This window comes from Camelus dromedarius, chromosome 14, assembly GCF_036321535.1.
Source record: "Camelus dromedarius isolate mCamDro1 chromosome 14, mCamDro1.pat, whole genome shotgun sequence".
Classification (NCBI taxonomy): domain Eukaryota; kingdom Metazoa; phylum Chordata; class Mammalia; order Artiodactyla; family Camelidae; genus Camelus; species Camelus dromedarius.
The window spans coordinates 63,032,138-63,058,255 of NC_087449.1; the positions used below are offsets into that span (position 1 = coordinate 63,032,138).

General features: G+C 56.0%; 1 protein-coding gene across 1 annotated transcript; it reads right to left on the reverse strand.

The window, feature by feature from the left end:
* Positions 1-25,193, reverse strand: PLOD1 (procollagen-lysine,2-oxoglutarate 5-dioxygenase 1). The gene is made up of 19 exons (XM_011000853.3): positions 25,025-25,193; positions 17,993-18,084; positions 16,849-16,982; positions 16,233-16,396; positions 15,012-15,124; positions 13,578-13,641; positions 12,227-12,324; positions 11,243-11,344; positions 10,566-10,697; positions 8,930-9,051; positions 7,776-7,880; positions 7,243-7,368; positions 6,788-6,929; positions 5,998-6,111; positions 5,270-5,335; positions 4,590-4,694; positions 3,212-3,358; positions 2,332-2,457; positions 1-893 (listed from the first exon to the last, which is right to left on the reverse strand). The coding sequence occupies exons 1-19, from the start codon at positions 25,098-25,100 to the stop codon at positions 738-740; spliced, it is 2,184 nt and encodes a 727-aa protein (XP_010999155.1). The 5' UTR covers positions 25,101-25,193; the 3' UTR covers positions 1-737.
* Between the last annotated feature and the right edge of the window lie 925 nt (positions 25,194-26,118).

The following is a 26,118-nucleotide window of genomic DNA, read 5'->3' on the forward strand; positions in this document are numbered from 1 at the left end:
TGGTTTGAATGACCTTTAATAGAGACTCTCCTGTTTCTGACTGTCTGTCCTTCTCTTCAGAGGCACCCAGGACAGGGTGATGCAGTGCAGTGTGAGGACACAGCGCTTCCTGTTCCGCCCCCCAGCACAGGTCCAGCAGAGGATGGAGCTGTGGCATCAATGCATTTTCTGTTTCCCGGGAGGTTTTCTGAGTCACTGTCTCCAAGGGACAGAGTTTTGCTCTCGTGATAGGAGCCAGGGAGGAAGGGGCTTCAGCTGTCCCTCAGTCAGCATGGGGACTTGAGTCTGATCCAGGTCTTGGTGACAATCCTGCAGTCCCCGGGGCTGCAGCTCCACCTGGGAGAAGCTCCAGGGCATGGCTTCTTACCCCTGGAGTCTCTCTGGGCAGCTGGGTCAGCCCCTGTTCTGCTCAAGTGTTGCCCCCTGGAAGAAGCAGAGAGAGTGGGACTGGGTTTTCCAGGAAGATGGGTGGGAAGGGATGAGTTGCGACAAAGCAGTGAAAGTGAACACTGTCTCTCGGGGCTGCGTCCACAGCACCAGGAAATCCCCAGCCCAGGAGGTGTGCTCCGCCTCTGGTCTGTGGCTCAGGCCCAGTCTCTCCGATGGTGGCTCCAAGAGCAATGAGAGGTCAAGAGTCCGGCGGCTGGACCCTTCCCTGGGACCCCCAGGCCCCAGAGGCTGCTGGGCAGTGGTTGTTGATGAAGAGGAAAAGGTCCGAGGTGGCTGGGCCTGGCCAGTTAGGGATCGACGAAGGACACGGCGATGTAGCGGGTGCCTTTGGTGGTGGGGAGCCCCTCGTGGTAGTGCGTGAGTCGCCCAGGGTGCATGAGGGTCCAGCCCTTCCGCGGGGCTCGGATGGAGCAGTTGTAGCGCAGGAACCGACAGCCTCCGCCCTGGGAGACAGGAAGTGTCAATTCCCCCACAGGAAGCGCCAGTTCCCCCATTGGACACTGCCCCCTCCGCCAATCCTTCCCTCTGAACCATCGCAGCCAGGCAGCCCTCAGCACAGCCTGCCTGGGGATGCCCTGTGGAGTGACGGCCACTAGATGCCTAAGGTAAGGAAGACCCTCCGCAAAGAGCAAGGGACCAGGAGAACCGGCCTGGGCGCCAAGCAGCACTGGGCCAGTGTCGGCTACATCTTTCACTAACTTTGTGACCAACCTGAACCTCAGTTTCCCCTTCTGGAAAATTAAACTGCACATTTAATTGTGAGAATTAAATGAGATGATACAAGTAAGAGCTTAGGGCTGCGTTTCTCAACCTCAGCACTATGGACATTTTGGGCCAGATAAGTCTCTCTTTTTTTTTTTAATTGTGGTAAAATACACACCACATAAACTTTACCATCATAACCATTTTTAAGTGTACAGTTCAGTGGTATTAAGTACATCCAAACTGCTGTACAGTTATCACCACCATGGGCCAGATAATTCTTTCTTATGGGGGGTGGTCCTGGGCATCCCTGGCCTCTACCCACTGGATGCCAGTAGCACCCCCATGGTTGTGACAATCGGAAATGCCTTTGAATATTGCCAGTGTTCCCCTGGGGGAGAGGCAAAATCATCCCCTATATGAACCCTTGATGCATTGTAAACTCTCTAAAAATGATCAGTGTTTTTACTGGTGTCTTTCACCGTGCCAGGACTGAGTTCCAAAAAGCTTAGAAAATAATAGCTTAATGAGTAAATGAATGAATGAATGACTGGCTCGCTGGCTGATGACACCTACAGGCCTTCCTTGGGGCCCTGAGGCCCCACAGAACTGCTCCCAATCCATCCTCACGTCTTCCTGGTTTCCCCAGGCCTCCCATCTGGCCACAAGCCTATGCCCCACACCTAGACTAACACTGCACTGACATTCCCAAAGCTGCCTTCTTACTTTCAAGAATGAGGAAAACCCTAAACTTTTTATTACTAATAGCTATCAATCCTTGAGTACTTAATATGCATCTATGTAAGCAGTTAGCTGGATGAGCTCATGTAATTGTCACAGCCATTCTATGGAGGGCACTCTAGGCTTTCCCATCTAAGATATGAGGAAACTGAGACGCTAAGAAACGTGCCTGTTGACCCATTACACAGAGCTGGTGATGGGGCAGGCAGGACCCAGGTCCGGGCAGTCTGGCCCCAGATGTCCTGTTCCCCTGCCCTGCTGTGGCTCAAGCCCTCTCCCTCCCACCAGCTTGTGCTCTGAACCCACCCCTTCCAGGAAGCCTTCCCCATGGACCTGACACCCTTTCTCTCTGGGCCCCTCTGCCTCAACCACCCCTGAGCTGCTCCCCAGACAGCCCACCCCTCTGCCCACCTCTGGCCCAGGGTGACCCCTGCTCACCTCGTAATCCACCCCAACCCGGTTCAGGGCGATGTTGATGGTGAAGGTGGACGCGTCATGATGTGGCATCAGCGAGGGCTGCTCGTCAGGCTTGTAGCGGACAACAAAGGCCAGGTCGAACTGCGCCTGTGCCAAGGAAGCAGGACAAGACAGACAGCTTAGAGAGCGGACCCTGGAGGCCAGGAAAGGCGGGGGTGCACAGAAGGGGCCCCTCATCCACTAGCTGGAATGTCGGCCGTGAGGGCAAGTCTGCTTACCCCGTGTTCTCCAGTGCCTGGCACAAAGAAGGGCCTCAATTAAAGTGTGCGGAGAAAGGGAAGGACAGGGAGGGGAGGAAGGGGAGAAGGTGAAGGAAGAGTTGGAAGAGAGAGAGGAGAAGAGAGGGGAAGAAGGAAGAAATTAACTTAATCCTCACAACCCTTTTTGGCTGGTGATTCCTTGAGGGCAGGGCCCAGGCACATTCAAAGCAGATTTTTGGAGAAAACCGTGTACACAAGGAGGTGACTGAGTGAGGGAAGGCGTGCAAAAGCCAAAGAGGCGTCAATGGATACACGTGTGAGGGAGCTGAAGAGAAGCCGAGGGCAGGACTGGGCACGCTGGCCAGCTGACCAGGAGCTTGTTTGGTGGGCTGGCCTAGGAGTCAATGAAGCAGGATTTAAGTACACAGAGAAGGATGCCAAGGGGAGAGTCAGAGGCCAGAGGCAGAGTGGCTCCCCAGTGCCCCAGACGCCTTGCCTCCCAAGGCCCCACCTCACACCTGATGGGAGGAGGCTTCACTCTTTGACACCAAGTATTCAGACCTCTCCCCCAAGCCAGGAATGCCCCCCACCTCACCCCTCACTCCCTGCCCTCATCCTGGCTGCACCCCAGGCACGCCCACCCTGGTGTAGTAGCCTGGGTAGAGCTTCTCCGTCATGGGGGCGATGTACTCCACCAGGAACTTGTGCCACTCCCGCTCGAAGCTGATCTGGTTCATGTGGATGTCGATGGTCGGCACGTTTTCGTAGCCACCCTGGATGCGGTTGTCCTGGAAGTGACCACGGAGAGTGTGGTAAGCAGAATTCTAAGATGGACCCTCTTGCCCTCAAATCCCAGCCCCTTGGTGTACAGCCTCTGTCTAATCTCCTCCCTTTGACCTGTGAACAATATGAGGGATAAGGTTAGGTTACAGGACAAGGGTGGAGATGTTCAGCAGATGTAATTAATTAATGAAGCCTGTGTGTTCGCTTTGGGTCGATCAAAAGGGAGATTATCCCGGGTGGGCCCTTTAAAGGAGGATCTTGAAGAGAGAGACTCTCTCCTGTTGGCCTGGAAGAAACCAGCTGCCTGAAATTCTGCAGCTGCAAGGAAATGAGTTCTGCTACATGAGCTTGGAAAAGGAACCCCCAAGCCTCAGATAAGACCCCAATCCCCACTGACACCATGTCTACAGCTTCGTGAGACCCTGAGCAGAGGACCCAGCTAAGACTTACCGGACTCCCAACCCACAGAAACTGGAAGATGGGAAGTGGGTGCTGTTCTAAGCTGATAAAACATGCTTCGTGGTGATTCATTACACAGCACGAGGGCCACACGTTAGCTGGGGCACTAGTGTCCCAGGGCGGGCCTGGTCACCGGAGCACAAGGGTTCACCAGACACCACACGTGGACTATGCAAGGTACTGAGCTCTGGAGATGAGATCAGCCACCAAGTGTGTAGATCAGGCAGTAACTAGAACCATGCTTAGACCAGCTGCCAGCCCAAAGGCTAGCCAGGCTCCGAAGTACACAGCCTAGGGGCGCATGTGCCTTTAAAAATGGTTCCTGAACTTTCCAAGGTGAGGGCAGGTATGAATTCCTCTTTCAGGCACTGGATTGCCTCTCACATCCATCATGCCACTTGGTTCTGCTGTCTGGTGAACTTGACATTGATGTCGCTTCCTAATTCTTCCTTATCCCACACTTGCTCGTTCCTTTCCCATTTCCACGCCCAGCTGAGGGGAGGAAGCTAAATCATTCTAATAACAAATCAGGAACTGGACACCTAGCAACTTAAGATGAAGGCAGCTCAGTCATCCAGCAGCAATGGCAGCTCAGGGACCAACACTCCGTCCCATTTTCCAATCCCTCTACTCCTAAGTGCCTCAGGCACCCCTGCCAGCACCCCCATCTAGAGTCCCAGGGAGTCTGGCTGGCTTGCCAGGAAAAGAGCCCAGAGCAGGGCATGGGTGGAGGGGCAGCCTCCCCACCGTCCCAGTCTAGGCGTCCGGGGCTCCCACCTTGTTATCTCCCAGAGACCACTGGCCGTAGTGCTCCATCTCCTCCACCAGCTCATCACAGGCCGTCTCCGTGAAGATGGGGAACCAGTAGACATCCGGGCAAGGCTGGAGAGGGTGGGGACTCAGTCACAGGGTCCAGAGTGGCACCACCACATCCTCCCCCTGCCCCCATGGGTGTCCACAGAACCCACTGCAGGCAAGACCCCTCGTGTGGTCTATCCCCAGTCCCACACCCAGGCCTGTGAGTCCTCCGAGTGCCCCACAAGTGTCTCCAGGGAGCTTGAGCAGGGGCTCAGTGAGCCAAAGGGAGGAAGGGGCAGAGCTCAGAGCCGGCCCTTCTCAGCCAAGGTCACAGAGTTGCCAGGGCTGGGGCCAGGAATGGGATGTGTGTGTCAAGGGAGCAGAGGCTCCAGGGGAAGCAGAGAAGCACTTGCTTCTCACTCCTGGCCATGGTCCAGTTGAGATGATGTCTGGGGACATTTTCCTCTTTCCTGCGCCAGCCAGCAAAGAGCGTCAGGCCCCCAAGACCCCTGCAGGCTCCAGCTGGAACGTGCCAACAGGGGGAGGGGGCCACCCCACTGCCCAGTCCCTCGCCCCAAGCACTGCCAGAGCACAGAAAGGCGCCTCCTCCCCCTCCAGGCCAGCCAGCTCCCATCCCCTGCAGGGCGCCCAGCCCTTACCGTCTCCACCAGCTTCCCCGCCAGGGCCTTGGTGTAGTTCTCGTGGATGTACTTCTCCTTCCAGTCCTGCGGGAAAGGTCGCGAGCTGGGGTCCTCAGGCCAGGCCTGGACCAGCGGGGCTCACCCCTTGTTCTGCTGCATGGGCTGCTCCAAGAGAGGGTTCTGCCCGCCCCCAGCCCCATGCAGTGTGGGTGGGTGCACGCGTGCCTGGAGGAGCTGGTATGTGCCTATGCCCACTGGGTCATGCCAGCCGTTTGGGCACAGTGTGCCCACAGGAGGGGGTGTTTGCACGTGTGTGTATACAGGTGTGCAGGTGTGTACAGGTCTGCCTGCAGGTATGTGCCCACATCCACATCAGCACAATGTCACCACTCTGCTCTCCCCTGATCATCACATCACCCTCGGAGGTGAGGCAGGCTAGGGCAGTGTATCCATTTTAGAGCTAAGAAAACCGAGGCCCCAAAGGTGGAGAGTCTCAACTAAGTCACAGCTTTTGGGCCACAGACCTAAGCCTCTGACTCCCGGTCCCTCCTCCACCAGATGGCGCTGCCTCTGGAGACTCTCCCCTCTCCCTACAAGTCCTGCCTTACAAGCGCCCCTGGGCGGAGGGAAGCAGGGGGCCCATGGGGTACCAGCCATGGTCGTGCTCTGAGAGGGATGCACCTCAGGCCACAGGATCACTGCAGTCCCTTCAGCTCCCACCCATGCCCACCCACCCAGGGCCTCACCTCGGGGTTGCTGAACACTTCCCAGAGGTCGTTGTGGAGGTGGGTGGTCTGGTAGCTGTCCAGGGAGAGCAGATGGCCGAAGGCATGCCGGTTGGTCAGGAACATGAACACATCCTGGGGAGAGCAGGCCGGATGGAAGAAAGCTTCCCCCCACCCAGGACACCCCCCTGGGGGTCAGGAAGGACCACAGCCTCCTCTGCCTACCACATTCGAGTTCATAAGATCAGGGAACTGGGTGTGGGTCACCCCATCTCCCCAGTGCCTGGCCCAGGCCTGACAATGGGGGTGCCATCAGGGAAGGCTTCCTAGAGGACTGAACAGGAATGAAAGAATGAACGTGCAAAAGAAAAGGATGGCGTTCTGATTCTGGAGTTGTAGTTGTGGGCACAGGGGAAACACCATCCTGCTGCCACATTTAAAATACGATTAATCAATCAATCAATCAAAATAACCACAAAATAACACAGGGTGGGGCCCAGGGATAGGGTAAGGGTATCTTTTGGGCACATTACTTGGAGAAAAGGCAGAGAATTTAGTTTTAGGTAGAAAGTTTAGTTTTCTTTAGGCTCTGTCAAAAATGTAAATAAAAGAGATGATGTGAAAACTGGGTCCGCTAACATGTTCCCACAGACGCCGAGGACCAGCCCTGATGCCCGGTGCCCCAAGTGCTCCCACCAGGGCCTGGCAGCCTTTGAGCATCCCTGCTAAGATCTCAGAAGCTCCAGGGCCTATGGCGACAAGTAGCCCATCCTCCCCATCAATGGGGCCTCCTCTGACAGCCCAGGCTGACCTGCTGCCGGACGTTGGCACAGAAGGACATGTCAGGGTCCAGCTTCCTGTGATGGAATAGGTCTGTCTGCTGCAGCTCAGCCCGCAGGGCACTGCCCTTGATCAGGTAGATGTTCGAGATGTAGGGCACGTTCCAGACCCCGCTAAGGGAGAGAAAGCAAGGTGGAGGGTGACGTGGGTGACGGTGAGGGGGTCATAGGGTGGGAGTCAGGGGTCAGAGGGAGGGGAAAGTCACAGGCTGGGAGGATAGGACAGTACTGATTTGCTTCCCCTACTACCCTCAACACATGGACCCAGGATAATTGTCAGGAAGTCCTTCTGTGCATCTGACTGCAGTCTTTCTTGCTTCAGTTCAGAGGAATTTGAGGGCAACAAAGACGGGAATACTAGGGAGGGTGGTGCTTCAAAGCCAGGAGGAAGACAGATGAAGGGTGCCCCAATCCTGCTGGTACTCACACACGCCGCCCCTGCACGATGTCCACGTAGTCCTCGGAGCGGGCGTAATAGCCATCTGCACTCAGGGCCCCCCAGAAGTTTGACCACAGCCTCCCGTGGCGGGTCATCAATGGGGCGATGACGTTCCTGAGGAAGGGAGCATCTCAGTGGGAGCCCCTCTGCCCACAGAGAGTTTGGGGCAGATCTAGGTATGGGGAAGGGGAGGAGAGAGCCTTCATCCTGCAAGCACCTCCCTGGGGCAGGGCCTGGAGCAGGGTCCGCTCCCTCCCATAGGGCAACCAGGAAAGCAGGGGAAGGGTTACAGGAGGTGGGGGGAGTGACGGCTTGGGGCTTGTAGCCAGGAGGTGGGGAACATCATGGACCAAACCAAGACAAGGTAGCCAGGCCAGCTTGAGCCCCAGGTAATAGGTGAGGCCAAAGCGGAGGAGGAGAGGAAAGGCAGGTGAAGGGCTCGCACCCCGGGCCTGGGCCCAGGCCTATCCTGAGCGGTGCTGGGGCCCGGAGGCCTGGCTGCAGCCCACCCACAGCCTCACTTGTTCTGCTCGATCAGCAGTCGCAGGGTTTTGGGCTCAGTTAGGGCAACGTCGGCATCCACGCTGAAGTAGTAGGTGCAGCCACGGTCCTGCCGGCACAAGTCCCTGCAGGCAGGGGTCGCAGGGTCAGCGGGGCTGGGGCTCTGGGCAGCCTCTCCACCCAGGATCCCAGAGCTACCCTGCACTCTCCACCGCCACCCATATCTATGAACACCAGGTACCAGCCAACGGTCTTTAGAGAACTCAGGCTGGCCTGGTGCGGGCTGGGGCCAGCTGCCTCGAAGGTCCCTCCCAACTCTGAGACCCAACCCCTGGGCTGCTAGGCTGTCAAAACAAAGACTCAGAGCCTGGACACTGGTTATTAAGTGCCCTGAAAACCTTGGTACTGGGGAAAGCAGGCCCACAGACAGGCCCCTAGACTGCCCAGGGCCATGGGTAAACTGGTTCTGCCTTTCTGGAGGGCAGTTTGGTAACTTGGACCAAAAGCCTTAAAAATCGATATTCTTTTTGTTTATCTGGTGCTGGGCTCAGCAAACTATGGTCCACAGACCAAATCCAGCCTCCTGGCTGATTTCACATGGCTCATGAATTAAGAATGGTTTTACATTTTTAAATGGCTGGGGAAAAAATAAATCACAAGAAGTCACGTGAACATCATCTGAAATTCAGATTTCAGTGTCAATAAATAAAATGTTACTGGAGCCCAGCCACAGGTCATTAATGTTGCAATGGCCGAGCTTGAGTGGTGGAGGCTGAGCTCACAAAGCCAATTTACACAGATTTACTATGTAGTCCTTTACAGAAAGTTTTGCTAACCTCTGATCGGTACTAACTCTTCTACAGTCAACACAAATTATCCGTTTGTTTTAATAACAAAGGGAAAAAATTCAGAGACTTTTTCCTTTAATTGTCAACATATATCTACTCTGGCCCTCCAGTCCTCTTTCTCTCTCCTGCTTCCTGAACCCAAAGGACACTGCTTAGCTCCGTCTAGGAGTCCTGAGGTTGGCAGGACAGACTTTTCCCCATTTGACAGATAGGAACACAGAGGCCCAGAGAGGGGCTGGAGACCACACAGCCTCCTGAACTTCCATCTTCCCACCTGGTGCTCCTGATACCACGGCCCCCCAGCCATGGCCCCCCAGCCAACTCACGCGCCCATGTTCCTGGCATCGGCGTTCGCCACCCGCACCTCTGGGCCCACCAGTTTCATGGACTGGTACTCGCCACCATGCTCTGCCAGGAACTGCTCCACCTGAGCCTTGTGGTGTTGCTCCTGGGGGTGGGGGGGATGAGGGTGAAGATGAAGCTCCACCACAGGGACCACGGCACCTTCCACTACTGCAGGCTGCCCAGCCCCCATCATCCCTGGCACATCCCTGGCCACCTACTTTCCTATCTCCAGAACTTGGCCCACACCAGACCTTCTGCCTGGAGTGCCCTTCCTGGCCATGCTTTGACCATCCTCCCCTGACCAGGCCGGGCCCAGAGGCCTCTTAAGAACTTCTGTCACCTGGATAGCACCCCTAACCCCGAAGGCCCCACATCCAGAGTTGGTGATTCTGCTGATCTGGGGTGTGGCCCAGGGATCTGCTTTACTATAAAACTCTCCAGGTGATCCTCAGATAATGCTTTGAAAAACAAGTTGATACCAGGAGCCCCTTGCCTGGGAAAGCAGAAAGAGCAAGGTGTTCAGAAACAAACCCAGGGTTCAGAGAGAAGCCTGGCTCTGCTGATTGGATGCTTGACCTTGGACAAGTCACTTCACCTATTTCTGCTTCAGTTTCCTCCCTTGTAAAATGGGAGGGCGATCGTGCCTCCCTCACTGGGTCACTGTCAGGCGTCAACAAGTCAGACAGCACAAAGTAGGTCCTCAAAGACTACCTGCAACGGTTCTCTATTCCTACGCAAAGTCACAGTTCGTGGACATGAGGTTTGATGTCTCCGGGGAAGCTGGGAGCCTCTAAGGGCAGGGCCTATACCCTTCTCCGGTTTCCAGGTGGCACAGCTGAGTGAACGTCTGTGACACAGGCAGAGCCGGGTGCGGGACCACAGGTCCCCGGGAGTGGGGTGCAGACAGGCAGGACCGAGAGGTCTCAGAAACGGGTCACCCTAGATGGGGCAGCTGAGAAAACGCCATGGAAGACAAGAAGCCTTGACGACAGGAAGGGTTTGGAGAGCATACCTGGCTTCTCCTAGCAAAAGCTGAGAGGTGGGACTTTACCCAGCTAGGAGGGAGAGGCCGACAAGGGACAGAGCTAGGAATGCTGAATCCAGGCCCGCTCCCCACAGAGCAGCAGGCCTCAGGGCCCTCCCTGATTCCTCAGAAGGTACTCAAGGAATGAAAACCAATTTGACTATCACAAGATCAAATTAGGAAAGACTGGGGGAAACAATGAGAATGACATCGGCTAAAAGTACCTACTATGTGCTTCCTATGCACCTGGCACTCTTCCATGTGCTTCACAGGTCAACAGTTTAACCCTTGCAGCAGCTCTGTGTGGCCAGCACTATTATTAACCCTATCTAATAGACGAGAAAACTGAAGCCCAGAGAGGTTGAGTAACATGCCCAAGGGCACACAGCCAATATAAGCAGTGGTGTTGGGATTCAAACCCAGCCAGTCTGACTCCACAGTCAACCCCGTGATTGGGTCTAGAGCCCAATTCCCACTTCCATTTGGCCCAGATAACCCAGTTCAGTCAGTTCCTCAGCGGAGTCAGGGCATCTTGAGGGGCTATGCCCTTGGCCCAAGCCACAGAGCGACCCCACCGAGTGCCTGCTACTCACATGGTTGTGAATGAAAAGCCGCATCCGTTTCCGGGGGTAGTGGAGGCGCAGGAGCCGCTGGAAGAACAGGGACAGGAACGGCGTGGGCTGTTCGATGAACACGCCAACCAGGACCGTGGGCAGAGCCTCATCCTGCGTGGGGAGAGGGCGGCACAGGAGTCCGGCCATGTCCGGCCACTGCGCCACAGCCGAGCCCCTAGGGTGGCCTGAGGACTCCAGAGCAGAGGCGTGTGGACTTAGCAGGAAAGGGGCCTGGGCTGGCGCGCTCCGAGCAGGATGTGCAGGTGGACAGAGGCAGGGACTGGTCAGGAAGCAACAAGAAGCTGTCCCTGCTCAGGGCAGGGAGCAGCGTGAGCCCAGACTTGGAGCAAGGACTGCTTGATGGCACACTGTCAGGAGAGCCGGGCTGGCACAGAGTTTGAAGTGGGCCATAAATGAGGAGAAAGGGTCATGGGGAAGAGGGCTGCAGGAGAGCCTGAGCGACCAGGCGGAAGAAACGGGAACTTAGGCATCGGAGAGAGCTGGAGCCATGTGTGGTCTGAGAAGGCTTCCAGGAGGAGGTGTCTGGGTGGGGAGGAGGATGGGACCCCAGACAGCGAGGACAACAGAGTCTCTTCCAAAATCCTCCAACTTCCCCCACCCCAAGGGATGGAGCCCCTGGTGTCCAACAGCCTTACCCCGATGCCCTTGAGGCTGCGCAGGCCCTCGTCACACACGGCACATCCCGTCTCGAAGGTCCAGAAGCGCGGGATGTAGTTGGCCAGGTAGTTCAGCTGCAGCTGTCAGGAGACGAGGGGTCTGAGAAGAACCAGGCCAGCCTCCCTCAACCCCCGCAACCACCAAGTCACATCTCCCAAGGCCCCTGGTGTGCCCAAACCCCAGCCTTCTGCCACCCCTAAGTGGGCAGGAATGTGGCTTTATTTTGGGTGGGTCCTGGGGAGCGTGTTCGTCCCCCCGGTGATCACCAAAGCTGCTCTGAGCGAGGGCCGAGGGAGGACTCAGCGCTCTGGTGCTTCTGCATCTTTGGATCTCCTCGGAGCTTGTAAAATGCAGATTCCTGGGCACCAACCCCTCAGATATTCCAACTGAGCAGCTCTTGGGTGGTGTCAGGAAATCTGCATTTTAAGATGCTCCCCTTCTCCTTCCGCCCACGTGATTCTGATGAGGGTGGTTAAGGACCACACTCGGAGATGTGTGCCAGGATCCAGGGGGCCAGCTCCCCAGGGGCAGGTTAGGTCTGGCTGCACCCTGGCCCCTTCTGGAGCCCCAGGAGCACAGGGAACTGTCTGTCCTGTTCGAGGCTGCCTATGCCTCATGCCCCGGTGCAAACATTCAATAAATGTTTGTTGAATGTAGAAACTAGTCTGCCCCGGGGTGACAGAGTACGGATGACTCAGGGCAGCCCAGCTTTGGACTGGGTGGGGACAACAGCCTCTTCTGTGGTCAGCAGAGATGGACAGGGCATCATGGACCACCACGATAAAAAGAGAAGGTGCCATGCTCAGTTCAGATGTGAGGTCAGAAGCAGTGATCTGGCAGCAGGTCCCAGGAGGGTGGCCCTGACCCCAAGGAGAGGCTGTGGGGTCACACTGAGAGCACAGTCAGGTGTGCTCCTAACCGCCTGCTTCCCACTCTCCTGGGGGGCTGGAGCCCCTCTGTACCTTGGTGGGCCCATTGCCATGAATCAGGACCGGGAGGGTGTCGTAGGCCAGGTTCCTCGCTCTCACTTGTCCCATTTCAAACTTGAGTACGACCTCATCTGGGGGTCAGACAAGCACAGACCTGTCAGCATCAGGTCCACAGGCTGACAGACTGGACTCAAATCCCAGCTCTCCCCCAGTGAATAGGGCGTGGCCCCAGCGTAGTCACTTCACGGCTCTGAGCCTCAGTTTCCTCATCTGTAAAATGGGGGCCAGAGTGGGAGGATTCTGTGTCCAGTGAGCACTTAGCACCATGCCTGGCACATGGCAAGCACAGAATCCAAGGCAACCCCCATTGTTTGTTGTGATTCCTTATTAGATCTGGAAGCAGGGGATGAGAGCAAGTGAAGACCTGAACCATCCCAGCTCCAGGTACAGCTCAGCCCCACGGGGAGGCCCGGGCAGGGCAGGGACAATTCCTGCCCTTGTGGAGGGAGCCCCTGCAGTGGGGTCTCAATACCCAAGCTCTGACCCAGTTAGTCTGCACGTAAGAGTGCGGGTAGGAAGCTGCTTTGTTCGACAATCATAAAATTAGCAGAGAAGGGCGTTTTCCCAGAGGCTTGAGAAGATGCTGGGGAGGGAGGCCTTTTGTGGTGGGTGCTCAAGAAAAAGGAGCCCCTCTGTGCAAGCTCCTGGCCCTTCCAAGAAGTGATCTGGACTCAGCTTCTTAACAGAGATTCACCAACTCCCAGAACCTATAGGCCAAAGGGTGCGATGCTTCCGCAGCTTCCCAGGAGGGTAGCCAGAGTGTCCTCAGGTGCTCAAAGGGGTCCACTGACCCCATGAAAACACCAATCAACTTCTCTTTCCTAAAGATGGGAAAACAGGTCCGAGGGATATGTGTGTGTCTTGCCTGAGGTCACCCAACAAGAGAGTGGCAAAGCAATGTCGTCACCAGCTACGGACTTGGGACCAGGACAAGAACATTGTGGTCTCAAGGGCCAAGGGGCCTCTCTGCTTCCCAAGTCACTCATCAACCCCCTGCCCCAGCCCTGGGAGATGGCAGGACAGGGGAAGGAGGTGAAGCAGGCTCATCTGTAAGGACCAGGGATGCAGGGCAGGGGGCGGGTACCTGTGAGTGCATCACTCAGCTCCTCCCAGGCTGAGCAGCTGCCTCCTTGCCTGGTGCCCTGGACTGACCTCTTGGTCTTCCTTTCTCCACCCCCAGAGAGACACAGCTCTGCCTCCAGGACATCCAGGTGGTCTCTGGGGACCCGGAGACGAGGAACCTCCTTGGCTCAGGCCCTGCCTGGAATCCTCATCTCTTTTCTACCAACCTCTCAAGATCCCCCTCTTCGTGGGGGCTACTCACCCAAAGCTCCATCCAGATTCTGGAAGATACGGCAGCGGTGGTCCAGGGTGATATTGATCCGCTCCTGCAGGAAAAAGGGCCCCAACCCTAAGTAGAAGCTGTGGGGTCACAGTAAGAGTAGGATGGGGAGCGCGCCCTCTTACTCCTGCCACTTCCTCTCCCCACACCCACTTTGCCCTGTCACCTAAAGGCAGCGGGGAGCCTTGGGAAGGCCAGCCAGTGGCCAAGCCCCTGGGGTCTACTGGTCTAGTGGCTCTATTCACGGAACCAGGGACTCTCAGAACTGGAAGGAATCTAAGGAAACAGCTGTTTCAGCTACAACAACAAGCGCTGTAATCATAACAAATGCCTGGCTAGTAATTACTCTGTGCCAATCACTATTCTAAGTATTCCACATACTTTAATTAATCGAATCTACACAACATCCTTATGAGAAAGTACTATCATCACTGCATTTTACAGATTCAAAAACAAAGCACAGAGAGGTTGAGTAGCTTGCCCAGAGTCACACAGCTAGTAACTGGCTAAACTGGCATTCATACCCAGGTAGCCTGGTCCTGAGGTCCATGTTCGCTGCACAATGCTGCCTCTTGAGATCGGACTGTGTCTCATGGAGCCCTAGGCCAGGCTGACGAAGGGCAAGTGGGACTCTAGGCCCAGTGCTCATCCCATAGGGAGTAGCTCCACTTTTATATTTTAGACTGTGGGCTTCTGCTAGCCATGGGACTGGAGGCAAAGGGGAAGGAGGAGGAAGGACTGAGTCAACAAAAAGATCAAGTTCATAGCTACCACTGCACAGGCAACCGCTTTACTTCATTATTTCATGGATAATAAAAGCCGAGGCCCAGAGAGGGGAAGTGACTTTCCCTAGGTCACACAGCAAAAGTATAGATGGAGGTTGGGGTGGGTGGTTAGCAGGGCAGAATCCAGAAATACTGACCCCTGAGGGCTCCCTAAATTTCTCCTGCCTGCCCAGAGAACACTGGCTGGATTTGGGTACACTGGTCTACCACCTCCAGTCCCCTCAATGATCCTTGCCTCAAGATAGGCTCAGATGCCTGGCTTCTGGGGCCCAGGTCCAGCCAAGATCTCATCAGCCCCCAGGAACCCCTCAGGCAGGGTGGGACAGGAGCAGCTCAGCCTGTCAGTTCCTTTTCATCACCACTTGACATGAGGCTGTAAATTCTGTTTCCCCTACTCGAGGGGGCAGAGAGCCCAGCTGTCTTGTTCACCGCCACATCCCTGCCCTACAGCTGACAGTACCTCACACACAACAGACACTTGATAAATACCTGCTGAGTAAATGAGTGCATGGAAGAATAGATAAATGAAATATCAATGCCCAACCTGGGGGTCAGGCTTAGGAGGGCTGCTCCCAGTGCAGTCTGGTCCAGCCCCACCCCTACTCCTCAGCCGCACCCCCCTGCCTCTCACCCTCTTCTCTGGGTCCAAGAAGATCCTGGTGTAGAAGAGCTGGTCGCTGTCGCTGTCCTGACCCTCCCACTCAGCCACCAGTTTGCTGAGGTTAGGGGCATAACCAATGAAGCCTGGGGGTCAGGGGACACAAAGAAACAGATACTTAGCTTCTGGCCCCTAAGCCAGGGGCCTCTTCCCAGCCTCTACCCCATCTACCTTCCATTCTTTACACAGAAGCCCTGTCTCCTCTCAGAAGTCCTCCTGGATTGAGGGGAGGCAATGTCTATAGGCTGGAAACAGCCTGCCAGTTAATGCCACTTGGTGACAAGTTCCCACTGAGCCCAGAGAGAAAAATCAGTGGTACCCATTAAGCTGCGCCAGCTCAGGTCCTGGGCACCACACAGGTGAATAAAGAATTAGACTAGGAGCCCAGAGGAGCAGGGCTGGTGGGACATAGGCTTGGAGCCCCATTTCTGCAGTTATCTGGGAAATTTGACCCAGAGAAGGAAAGAGGCTGGGCCAAGGTCACACAGTACAGGAGGGTTTAGAGGGTAGAGCCCACACAGCTCCCTGGCTACAGTGCAGAACGGAGAGAGAAGAGAGAAGGGAGAAGGTGGCAGTGAGGGAGGGCCCTGGCTCAGGGGACACCCCACCCCTGGGCCAGGGCCAGGCCATCTGGATTGCACTGACTCTCTCGGCCAATGGGGAAACGTGGCTGCTGGGGGCGGATCCCCCTTCCGTGGCCGCACAGAGGAATCCAGAGTAAAATAGGGATTTTATTCTCTGTGCACTGGGAAGCCACTGAGTGAGGTGTGTGGACTCGCACCTGGCTGCTGGGTGGACATGGACTGGAAAGGGGTAAGGGGGTGAGGATGGAGGCTGGCAGAGCAGTTAGGAACGACTGCCAATGCCAGGGGCCATGTGAGGCGGTGGCAGTGGGTGTGGACATGAGAGGGCAGATTCCAGAGATCTTTCAAATTGGTGGGGGGAAGGCAACGGAGGAATCAGGGGTGACTCCCTGTTTTGCCCTGTGCAGACAGAGGGCTGTTTAATGAGATATGGAAGGTCGCAGGGGAGTAGATGTAAGGGTTAGAAAATCAGGAGTTCTACTGAGGACACTGTGTGCAGGACCAGTTAGACACAGGATGTCAAGCAAGGGGGGATACTCACAAAGGCAGTGGATGGACCCCGCTGGAGTCTGCCCAGCCCCCCCACCCACTCTGCACCCAGGCTCCGCACCTCCAGAGCCCAGGAACCTCTTGCCGTCAGACACCACCGGGTACTTGGCCTCCAGCCTGCGGTCCGGGTAGATGAGCTCCTCGGCGGAGAAGACCACTTGGCTCCTGGCCTGCCGGAACTTCTTCAGGAGCTCTCGGGGCCCCGAGGCAAAGACCACGTCGTAGCTGTGGCCAGAGCCAGGAGAAGACGGGGTGGGGACGAGGTGAGCAGTGGCTCAGGGAGGGCACAGTTAGGAGACCCAGATCAAGGCTCTTCCAAACCTCCCACGCCAGCCCTGGGCCACATCTGGGACACAGATCTGCCCTGTCATCTCTGCCCTGCCAGCCACATTTCCACCCCCTCCCTGGGCAGAGAGATGGTCCCCAAAATCCATGCCTGTCTCACACTCAAAGCACAGCTCACCACACTTGGGCAGGCCCCCCAACCCATCTTTTTATGAAGATTAGGAATGGGCCACACCAGAGGGTCTTTTCTGGGGTTTACAGGCCTCTTAAAACTGTAGGCACCCTTAGCTAGAGTGATCCTCCCTCATCGCTCATGTCCTGGGAGGGCCTCATTCTAGAATATTCTATCTCTCAGCTGAAGGGCCCAGTCCAGGAAGCCCCCAGCCGCCTACCTGTCTGTGAAGAGAATGACCAGGTTCTCCTTGTCTGCGTGCTTCTCCAGGGCTTTCTTCAGCAGCCGAACCTTCAGCCCTCCGCCTGCCGACGCCTCCTTCTCGCCATGCCAGTCCTCCCCTAGGCCCAGTGCCTGCAGAGAAAGGCCCCTTAACATGGGCTTTTGGTAAAGGAAAAATCTGGCCAGCTATATTTCCACCCCCACCTGGGCTGTGAACATCTTTGCTTCCGTCTGTCCAGCCCCTCCTCCCCTTCCCATGGGGAAACCATTCGAGGATGTGTGTGAGACTGAACAGGCTCCTGGTGCGGTCATGTAATCACAGCTGACCAGTCAGAGTGTCCCCATCTCTCTCCCACAGCCGTGAGCTTGAGCATGTGACCCAAGTATGGCCGATCAGAGTCTTCCCTGGGACTGTTCTGTTAAAACTAAGGAAAGGCTTTCTTGGTCTGAGGTTGAGAAGCTGGGGCATGTGGGTCTGCGACATGTGGGTTTGGGGCTGTTGGTCATCACGCCACCATGTAGAGAGAGCATGTCTGCAAATAAAAACAAACAGGGCCTAGAGGGGGAAAGACAAAGCCTTTACCATGCTGCTTGGACTCCTAGATCCAGCTATGCCTGAAGCAGCCCTCAGCTTCAAACCCTCATTCATGTGAACAAATATACTTTCTTTCTGTCTCAAAGCCACCAAATTGCAAGCTGTGTAGGCAGTGCCATCATCTGTCTTGTCCATCATTCTGACCCCAGTGCCCACCCACCACTGTACTTGACACACGCAGCACACTTAGCTAAATGGAGGAATGTCTCCCTGCAAGGCTCAGCCCCACAGGACACTAGGGCAACCCAGAATCACTTGGGGGGAGGATTTGTAGAAATGCTGATCTCCAGGCCCCACCCTCTAAACTAGCCACATGTCCCCAGGACAGTCCTATGCAGACTAACATGAGCACTCCCACATCTCTCTCCAGTCTCACCTTCCCACACCCTCCATCTCCAGTACCTCGGAGATTTTGCTTATGTTCTTCCCATCTTGCTTTTCCAGCTTTCCCTGTGGCCCCAGGTCAGTTTGGGAAAGGCAGACACCCAGCTCCTGGACTCTTCCACCACCCCTTGGCTATCTCTACCCCGCCTGGGGAGCCCCTTACCTGGATCTTGTAGTTGAAGAACTGGGCTGAGCGCTTGAAGCGTCGGAACCCCTCGGTCTCCTTGGTGGCCACCGTAAGGACCAAAAGGTTGTCTAGGGACAGAGGAGGGCGTGGTGAACGGAACGGAGGATGAAGAGATGACAGCAGGAGTGATCAGTGTGCCCAGTGGGATGTGTCAAATCCCACAGGATATGTCATCCTGTCAACATTACAGACAAGGGCCCAAGGCCCAAGTAGGAAGGGATGTGCCTAAGATCGCTCAGCTGGTTAATGACAGAGCTGAGACATAACCTGGGTCTCCCAATCTCCTTCAGGGCTCTGTCTACCTGGTAACTGACCAACATGGCAGGAAGTACACAGAGCAGAGATGTCTGCACCTTGCACTGTGGGGCTTGGTCTCTCTGGATTTAGGGGGCTCTGGCCTCCCACAGGAGCAGAGGAAAAGATTCGCTCTGAATGCTGACCACCAGCAGGACCTCTCTGGCCAATATCAGACATTAGCCCAGGGACAACCGCCACTCTCCATGCCTGCACTCAGGGCAGACATTGCTAATCAATTGCTAACAGACTTTCTTGCTAAGCCTCACTTGGCCTTGGATTCTCCCCAAACTGTGAGAACCAGTAAGAGTTGGCTTGGAGTGGAAACTGACTTGAAATCCTGGCCTTTGGTCAGAGCAGCCCTGCTACCTTTTTAACAAAGGACTTCTCTGGGCTCTGTAGTGTGGTTTCATCTCTACACTAGAACCTGCTGGAAGCACTCCCCAGATGGCATCTCTGGAAGCCCTGGGGAAGCCCCTCCCAGACCACACATTGAGGCTGTGTTCCCTGAGAAGTAAAGGCTCTGAAGCTGGCCCGGTTAAACTCCTAGCTCTGCTCCTTACCAACTGTGTGACCTTGGGTAAGGTAAGTCTTTGACCTTTCTGAGCTGCAGTTTCCCCCTTGTAAAATAGGGATACTAACAGTACCTACTTCCCAGGGCTGCTGGCATTAAATGCAATGAGAGTGGGCCTGTAAAATCTTTATTGGGATGCTGGCACATGCTAAGAGCTATTACTGGTGCTGATTAGTGAGAGGCAAATGCCTTGCTCTGGCATTCAAGGCTCTTGCTGATTGGCCTAGTAACATACTCATTCCCTCCACAGAGTGGACCCTCCTCCAGGCAAGAATCTCACTTTGCCAGGCCCCTCCCTCCTGCCAGGGCTTCCCCTCTCTGTCCATTCTCTAACCGTCTTCCAGGTCCCAAGGCCAGTGTTACTTCTTCCCTGCCACCACCTCTATGAAGCCTTCTCGGATTTCTCCTGACCTCTCTCCTGCCCTCAGAGGCAAGACTCCACTTTGCAGCACCCATATTGTTTCACTGGGTGAGCCTTACTTCCCTGGGGTCCAGGACTTAACATTCTTCAGGGTGAAGAGAGCCACTAAGTGGCCAGGCCAGCACAGGCAGGTAATGCCCTCCCAAGCCCACCTCCCCAGGAAGTCAGGAGAAGCCTGGGCTAAAAGAACAAAGGGGTCCAGTCTGGCAGCACTGGCTGAGCCGAGGGGCAGGCTCTCAGTCCCAGAGCAGGGGCTGGTGCCAGGTGGCCCAGCCAGGATTGGCAAGAATCTGCTGGGGGTGGGCCTGGAGACCTGGAACAGAAAGCGGTGGGTTCACTAGGCAGGTGTGGAGAGGAGTGGCCTCACCATCTGACCCTGGGGTCCAGGAAAGAGGGGAGCTGCTCACACTTGGGGAAGGGCTCCCCCAACTGCTGCCGGGATGGTTAAGTCTGCCCCAGGTGAGGAGAGCCAGGGCTCCAACTCAGGCCCTCTTGTCGACAACAGGGGCTACTGGGGACAGGAAGAGTGTCACATTTCATGGATGGAAAAAGCCAGCGTGTGCATCTATGAGATTCTGGATTCTCCATTGGATCAGGGCTCCTGAAGGCAGGCAGATGGGGAGAGGAAGTTAGGAAGCCAAGGCTCAGACACGATGAGTAATTTGCCCGAGGGAGCCAGGAAGCAGCAGCACCGTGTTTGGACACAGACGCCTGCGCCCGGCGTCCCCTCTCTTAACCTCTGCACACACTGCCGAGGCCTGGGATGGTGGCCAGGCATCTGTCTCCATCTGTCTAGAGAGACTGCCCAGTGAGGTGGAGGGGAGTGCCACAGGCCATGCCAGACCCTTCCCACATGCCCCTGCAGCTCCCCCTCCCCAGCCTGTCTCTGCTTGGTTTTCCTGCCAGGTGCTCACAATGGGGCCTTAACAAATCCTGGGTTCTCTGGGCAACACAACACCCACCTTCCTGGCCAAGGACCCCACAAAGTCACCCAGGCCAGAGGGTCCCAACCCTGCCTGTATATCAGCACCACAGGAGAGGGTGTGAAATCCAGACTCCCAGCCCCAGGGCCAGAAAGCCTGGGATGGACCCAGAAGTCTGGATTTTTCCTACATTTCCCTGGTGATTTCTGATGTCAGCCACATTTGGAAACCTCTGATCCAATCCACCCCCAGTCCTCTGACTCTGGGTTCCAATGCAGAGGCCTGGGAGGGGGTTCATAGCAAGAGAACTCAAGGCAGGCCCCTCTGCCAAGGGACCCTGGCAGCATCTCTCAATACCCCCAAGAACTGCCTCAGTGAAGCCATTCCCTCATCCTGACTGCAAAACTTGCTCCTTCCCCTGAAGAGGCCCTAGGCCACCTCCTCCAGGAAGCCCTCCTTAATCTCATCTCCTTATCTGGTCAGTTCTCAGCCTGTGCAGGCTCCATGTACCCAGCAGACGAGGTACCAGTACAAACCCGCTCCTTCTCCCTTTGCCAGGCCAGGCCCACATCTCTATTTCCTTGGTGTCCCTCTCCCTCCCCAGGACTGGGACCGAGTGTGCCTTAGGCCTGGTGTGCACTGCCTGGCCCTCAGGAGCACTGTGGGAAGGTGACTCTTACCTGTTAAGCCTTTACCAGCTGCCACACACTGTGTGAAACTTGTTATATTCATTATCGAATTTAACCATCAACACCTTCTGCGGTAGGTGATATTTCTACCCGCCCCTTCTACAGGTGAGGAAACTGAGGCACTGAGAGGCTAAATACTCTGTCATAGAAGCTGGAAGTGAGAAGGGAATGAGCTGGAATTTCAAATGCCCAGGCCCTTAACCTCACTCCTTCCCTGTTCCCCATCCTGGAATGCTGGGAATCCCAGTTGCGGACTGAATCCAGCATTTCCAGCCACCTTCTTTCAGGCGTTCCCGCTTGGGCACCTGGCTCCAGTCACGCGGTGAGGTCTCTTCCCAACTCACCGCACAGCCAGAGCTCTGGGCAGCTCACAGGCCCACAGGGTGTCAACGTGGAGGATTCGGTCCTGCCCACCAGGGCCCCGCCCACCTGCTTTCTGTCTGGTCCAGCGGGCCGCCCTGGGCTGGGGCTCTCAGCCCTCCTGACCTGCCGTGCAAAGGCCAGCAGTGGTTTTCCCAGATGGATGACCTATGATTCAGGGTCAGCCGAGATACACCAGACAGCAGAGTGGAATGGCAAGGAGAGATTGCTGGGCAAGTAACTCAGCCTCTCTGTGCCTCTGCTTCCTCATCTGTGAAATGGGAGTAATAACAATAGTACCTTCCTCCAGAGACTCGGGTGAGGATTAAATGAGCTAAGGTGTGCGAAGGGCTTAGCACAGCACCTGGCCGTGATGGCCACGGGGGGTTCTTGTCATAGGGACCCTCCCCTAATAGAGGGAGCTGTGCACGGGCAGGTGCTGCCCTGGGGGGGGCAGGGATGGAGAGAAGCGCCTTCCTGGGAGAGAGAATGATGCGAGAGGCTGAGCCAGGAACTTGGGGGGGGAGTGCAGACACCTCTCTGGGGTCCTGAGATGAGGCTGAGGACTTAGGCCTGGTTCGGCTGTGCTCGGTCAGATGCCGCCTCCTTCCTTCCCTAAGCAGCACCGGCCCAGGACAGGGAGCTGATGGTCAGCATGTGGCCTTGGCTCTTCAGGCGTGGTCATGACACACCCGGTCTGCTCTCCGGGGAGATGGGAATGAATGAAACTCCTCCCCCAGCCCCCACACCCACCGGGGGCTAGAACAGAAGCCAGGCAAGGGTCTGGCAGAATGCCAGGAGATGGGGATTCCCAGAGCCAGGGCCAACCCTCCTTCCCCCAGGTCTGGCCTCCCACTCAGACTCCCCTCTCCCGACACACACACGTCCAGCTGGGTGTCCCTGACTCTCCACTTCCTGCTGTGGAGCAGCAGCACCTGGGACCCCACCCAAGCCCCGCCGGCATCCCCATCCCGGGAGCCTCAGGTCTCAGCAGACGCTGGGCTCGGGCTGGTCCCTCCCCTTCTGCAGATGGAGTCCTGCAGAGAAAGGCGTGAGCCCAGGCAGAGAGTGGGGGCTCAGCTAAAAGCATCTACAAAAGGGAGAAAAAAACCATGTGGCATCTGGACTCTCCCACCCCCTCAGCTCTGTGGAAATTCGCTTGTTCCGATGCTGCTTTATTGAAGGCCTTTTTCTGTCCATCATAGTAGTCTGGGGGCTACCATGAAACAGGGCAATGTCTCCTCCATCAGGCACAGGGCTCTCTGGGAGCAGAGGGTTGCATCTCCCCCACTAGACTGGGCATCCACTTGGGTGAGGAGCTCTGTATCCCCCCCTCAGATTGGGAGCCCCCAGAAAGTGAGAGCTGTCCATCTTTCTCTCCATGTACCGAATCCTGGGTGTTTGGATGAGGGTGCACAAGCCACTGAAAGTATCTCCACCCACCACACCCCCCAAGACTCCACAGCAAACCCCTGCCCCACTCCAGGCCTTGCTCTGCCCCTAAGGGACACATGGCACCATCCCTGCACCTGCCCCAGTGGAATCCTCGTCAGCCCCATCCCAGCCACCTGATGCTGGACTGGGCATCCTGGTGCAGCCAGAGGAAGGAAGAATCTGGCCTCTACGGGCAGCTGGGGTGCCCCTTTCCTGACACCAGTGGGCAGCTTGGGCAAGACCTCCGGGAAAACTACCATCCTACTCTCTCTTCTTGGCCAGCAGGCTGAGGGGTCCCAAGTAGTCAGGTCTGGGAGAGTCAGGCAGACGCCCACAGGCAGCATCTCTGGGCAACAACCCCCCCCCCCATCCAGAGGCAGGGGTCTGCATGAATGCGCAGAGGGTCTGAGTTCCAGTCAAGGACTCCACCTCCAACTGGCTTTGGCAACCTGAGACCGTGTTTAACATTTTAGGGCCTGTCTTCTCATTTGCAAAATGAGGCTAATGATTCTTTATGTATCAAAAGGGTCTGAACAGAGCAAGGGAAGCACAGGGGCTCAACTTGAGAGCAGCCCGACATGAGCCCTGTGCCTGCGGACACGCTGTCTCTGAATGCTGATTATCTACTAGGTGCTTTACCTGGATTCTCTCGGCAACACCCTGAATCCTGCACCCTCTGTGGGGGCTGCCTTGTGTCTACTGTCCCTTCCCATCATCTGCTGGGAGTCAGGGCACCTGAAGCCTTGTCGTCAATTTGGTCCCTCCAACTCCCTGGACTTCATTGTGGGCAACTGAAGTTTCTCTCCTGGGATGCTCTGGGGTGGAGGGAGCTCACATCAACAGATGCAGAGGGAATAGAGGTCCGGGGGAAAAAAGGCCAGCAACTGGACCCCGACCACAGGCCCTTTGCATACACCACCAGCCTAGCTCTGTGCTTAGTACCTCCCTCACTGGATTTTTTGACCTGTCTTACTGCTCTGCTGTGATACTTCAGGAAAGCTGGCAGCGCTGGGCCCAAGCAAGAAAATGCCTCTATGGGTTGGGCATTGAGCTGAACTCTCACCAACAGGCCTCATCCCACGGAATCCCTGTAAGAGCTCTAGGAGTGAGGTATTATCACCCCTGTTTTGCAGGCTAGATCACCAAGCCTCACAAGATCAAGCACCACTGCTTCACCATGAGAGACATGTGGCCTTCGGCACAATCTGGCAGAAAGGAAGTACTCAAGAAATGGAGGTTCCCATCCCTTTTCCTGGCATCAGGGGTCATCCATCTGGGAAAACCACTGCTAGACTTTGGACAGAGTCTGCTAAACTGCTACCCTGCCTTCCTCCCAGGTTCTCTAGGAGGGTAAGCAAGAGGAACTGGGGGTCACGGAATGGGTGGCTTCGCTGGGACTGCCCATGGTCTATGCCCTCCTGGGGCTCCCAGATGTTCATTGGGTGGCCTTGCAGGAGGCCCAGGGAGGGCTGGGGAGTAGGCCCCGCTCAGGAGAGAGGGACACACTTTGAAATCCAATCTGCCTTGGGGATGTAGGAGACGGGGCACTAGACCTGGAGTCCAGCAGATCTGGGACTCACCACTCCAAGGCTGGACAACCCTGGGCCATCACTGCGCCTGTCTAGGACTCAGTTTCCTCGTGTGAAACCTGGAGAGAGTAAGACCTACCTGGCAGGGGCAGAGCAGACTACAGAGGACAGGGGTAAAAGCACAAATGGTTCTTCCATGTGAGCCACCCCACCGCCCAGCCAAGGGGTCCCTCATCCTCATGGTTGTGAGGCCTAGAGGCTCCCAGGTGGGCTCTGGAACCAGACACACTTAGGTGTGAATCCTGGTTCCAAAGCCCACAAGCTAAGGTTAGGCAAGAGAATCAATTCTAGAGCCTCAGTTTGCCCAGCTGGAAAATGGGAATAGAAGGATGCACTTAGGAAGGTTGCCATCCTGCTTGATTGATGCTTCACCCACAGCAAGTGCTCCATAAATGGGAGCTATCGTCCTTATTATTATGAACGCTATTATTAATCGACCCTCTGGTTACTGAACGGAACTCCGGCTGTTTCAACCCTTCAACTGCACGAATGTGGGAACCGCAACCCTACGAGGGGAAGTGATTTGTCCAAGTCACCAGCGAGTCAGTGGACAAGTAGCCTGAACCCAGATGCCCTTGGAAGTCCAGGCCTCGCGTACAGACGGTCCTAACGATGGCAGCCCCCCAGACCAGCCCTCCCACCCGCGATCCCCTACCCTGCTCCCGCCCATGATCCCCTCTCCCGCCCCGGATCTCCCTCTCCGCCCTGGGACCGGGGCCCTCACCCTCCGGCTTGGCATCGCCCTTCGTTTCGGCCAGGAGCAGCCAGCCCAACGGGGCCAGGAGCAGCAGGGGCCGCATGACCGGGGTCTTGGTAGGTCCAGCCGGTCCAGCGGCGCTCACGGGCTGGAAACTTCGCGACGGGGCCGGCGATCCCGCTGCCACGCACTGGGCCCGCCCCGGAGGCGGTGTCGCGCCGCCCCCTCCCCCTCCGAGCCGCGCAGCCGGGGGGAAGGGTTTCCTGCAGACTTGCCCGAACCGCGGCCTCCCGAGTCCAGGCAGCTCCCTTCGGCCTGTGCCTGCGGCTCCCGGGTCCCTCCGCCGCCGCCTTCTCCCCCTCCCTTCTTAAGGGGGCTTCATCCCGACCTGGAAAAGGAAGGGAGACGGGAGCGAGGCAACAATTTCTAGACCCTAGACTCCGCGCCAAGGTTTGATGGTTATCAATAAACGTTAGCCTCAGTTTCCTCGCTGCAAAAGTAAGGATTATACCAACCTCTCTTTATTGGTTCTTGCACGGGTTAATGACATAGTTACCTGTAGTGCACTTAGAACAGCTCCGAGATAAGCCCTCAGCAAATCTCAGGGCTTAAGATTTCATTAGTCCTTCCCCAACGACGTGGGCGTGAGGGTCTGAGCCTGGAGTGGGCAAGGCCCGGGAGGAAAGTGTTCAGAGGCGTCCACACCTCTGCCGAGACCGTCCTGGCTGCTGGAAGTGCAGAAGGCGCATCACCATGCGGCAAAAAAGGACTCACTTAATCTGCCTTTTTGTCCCTGGGAGGTAAAAGGAATCTCTGAGCCAAAGAAGGTCTTATTTCTGAGGTCGCATTGGTGAGTGAGTGAATGAATGAATGAATGAATGAATGAAGAAAAGAAAAGAAATTGTTTAGGGTCTCTTCATAGATGTGGGTCTTCAAAGCCCCCAAAACATCAATATCTTGTAATAACCTATAACGGAAAATAATCTGAAAAAGAATATGTATACATATATATGTGAAACTGAATCACTTTGCTGTACAAGTGAAACTAACACAGCGTTGTAAATCAACTATACTTCAATTAGAAAAAAAAAAAATCCCCAAAGTCTCCTGGAGCAGGTGTT

Excerpts from the sequence above, each read along its gene's own strand:
- PLOD1 (XM_011000853.3), bottom strand. The coding sequence starts at position 25,100 with ATGCGGCCCCTGCTGCTCCTGGCCCCGTTGGGCTGGCTGCTCCTGGCC. Across the intron at positions 16,983-17,992 it reads TCTTCAACTACAAGATCCAG|GCACTGGGCCTAGGGGAGGA; the intron begins GTAAGGGGCTCC and ends CTTTCTCTGCAG. Across the intron at positions 5,336-5,997 it reads AAGTGTTCAGCAACCCCGAG|GACTGGAAGGAGAAGTACAT; the intron begins GTGAGGCCCTGG and ends CCTTTCCCGCAG.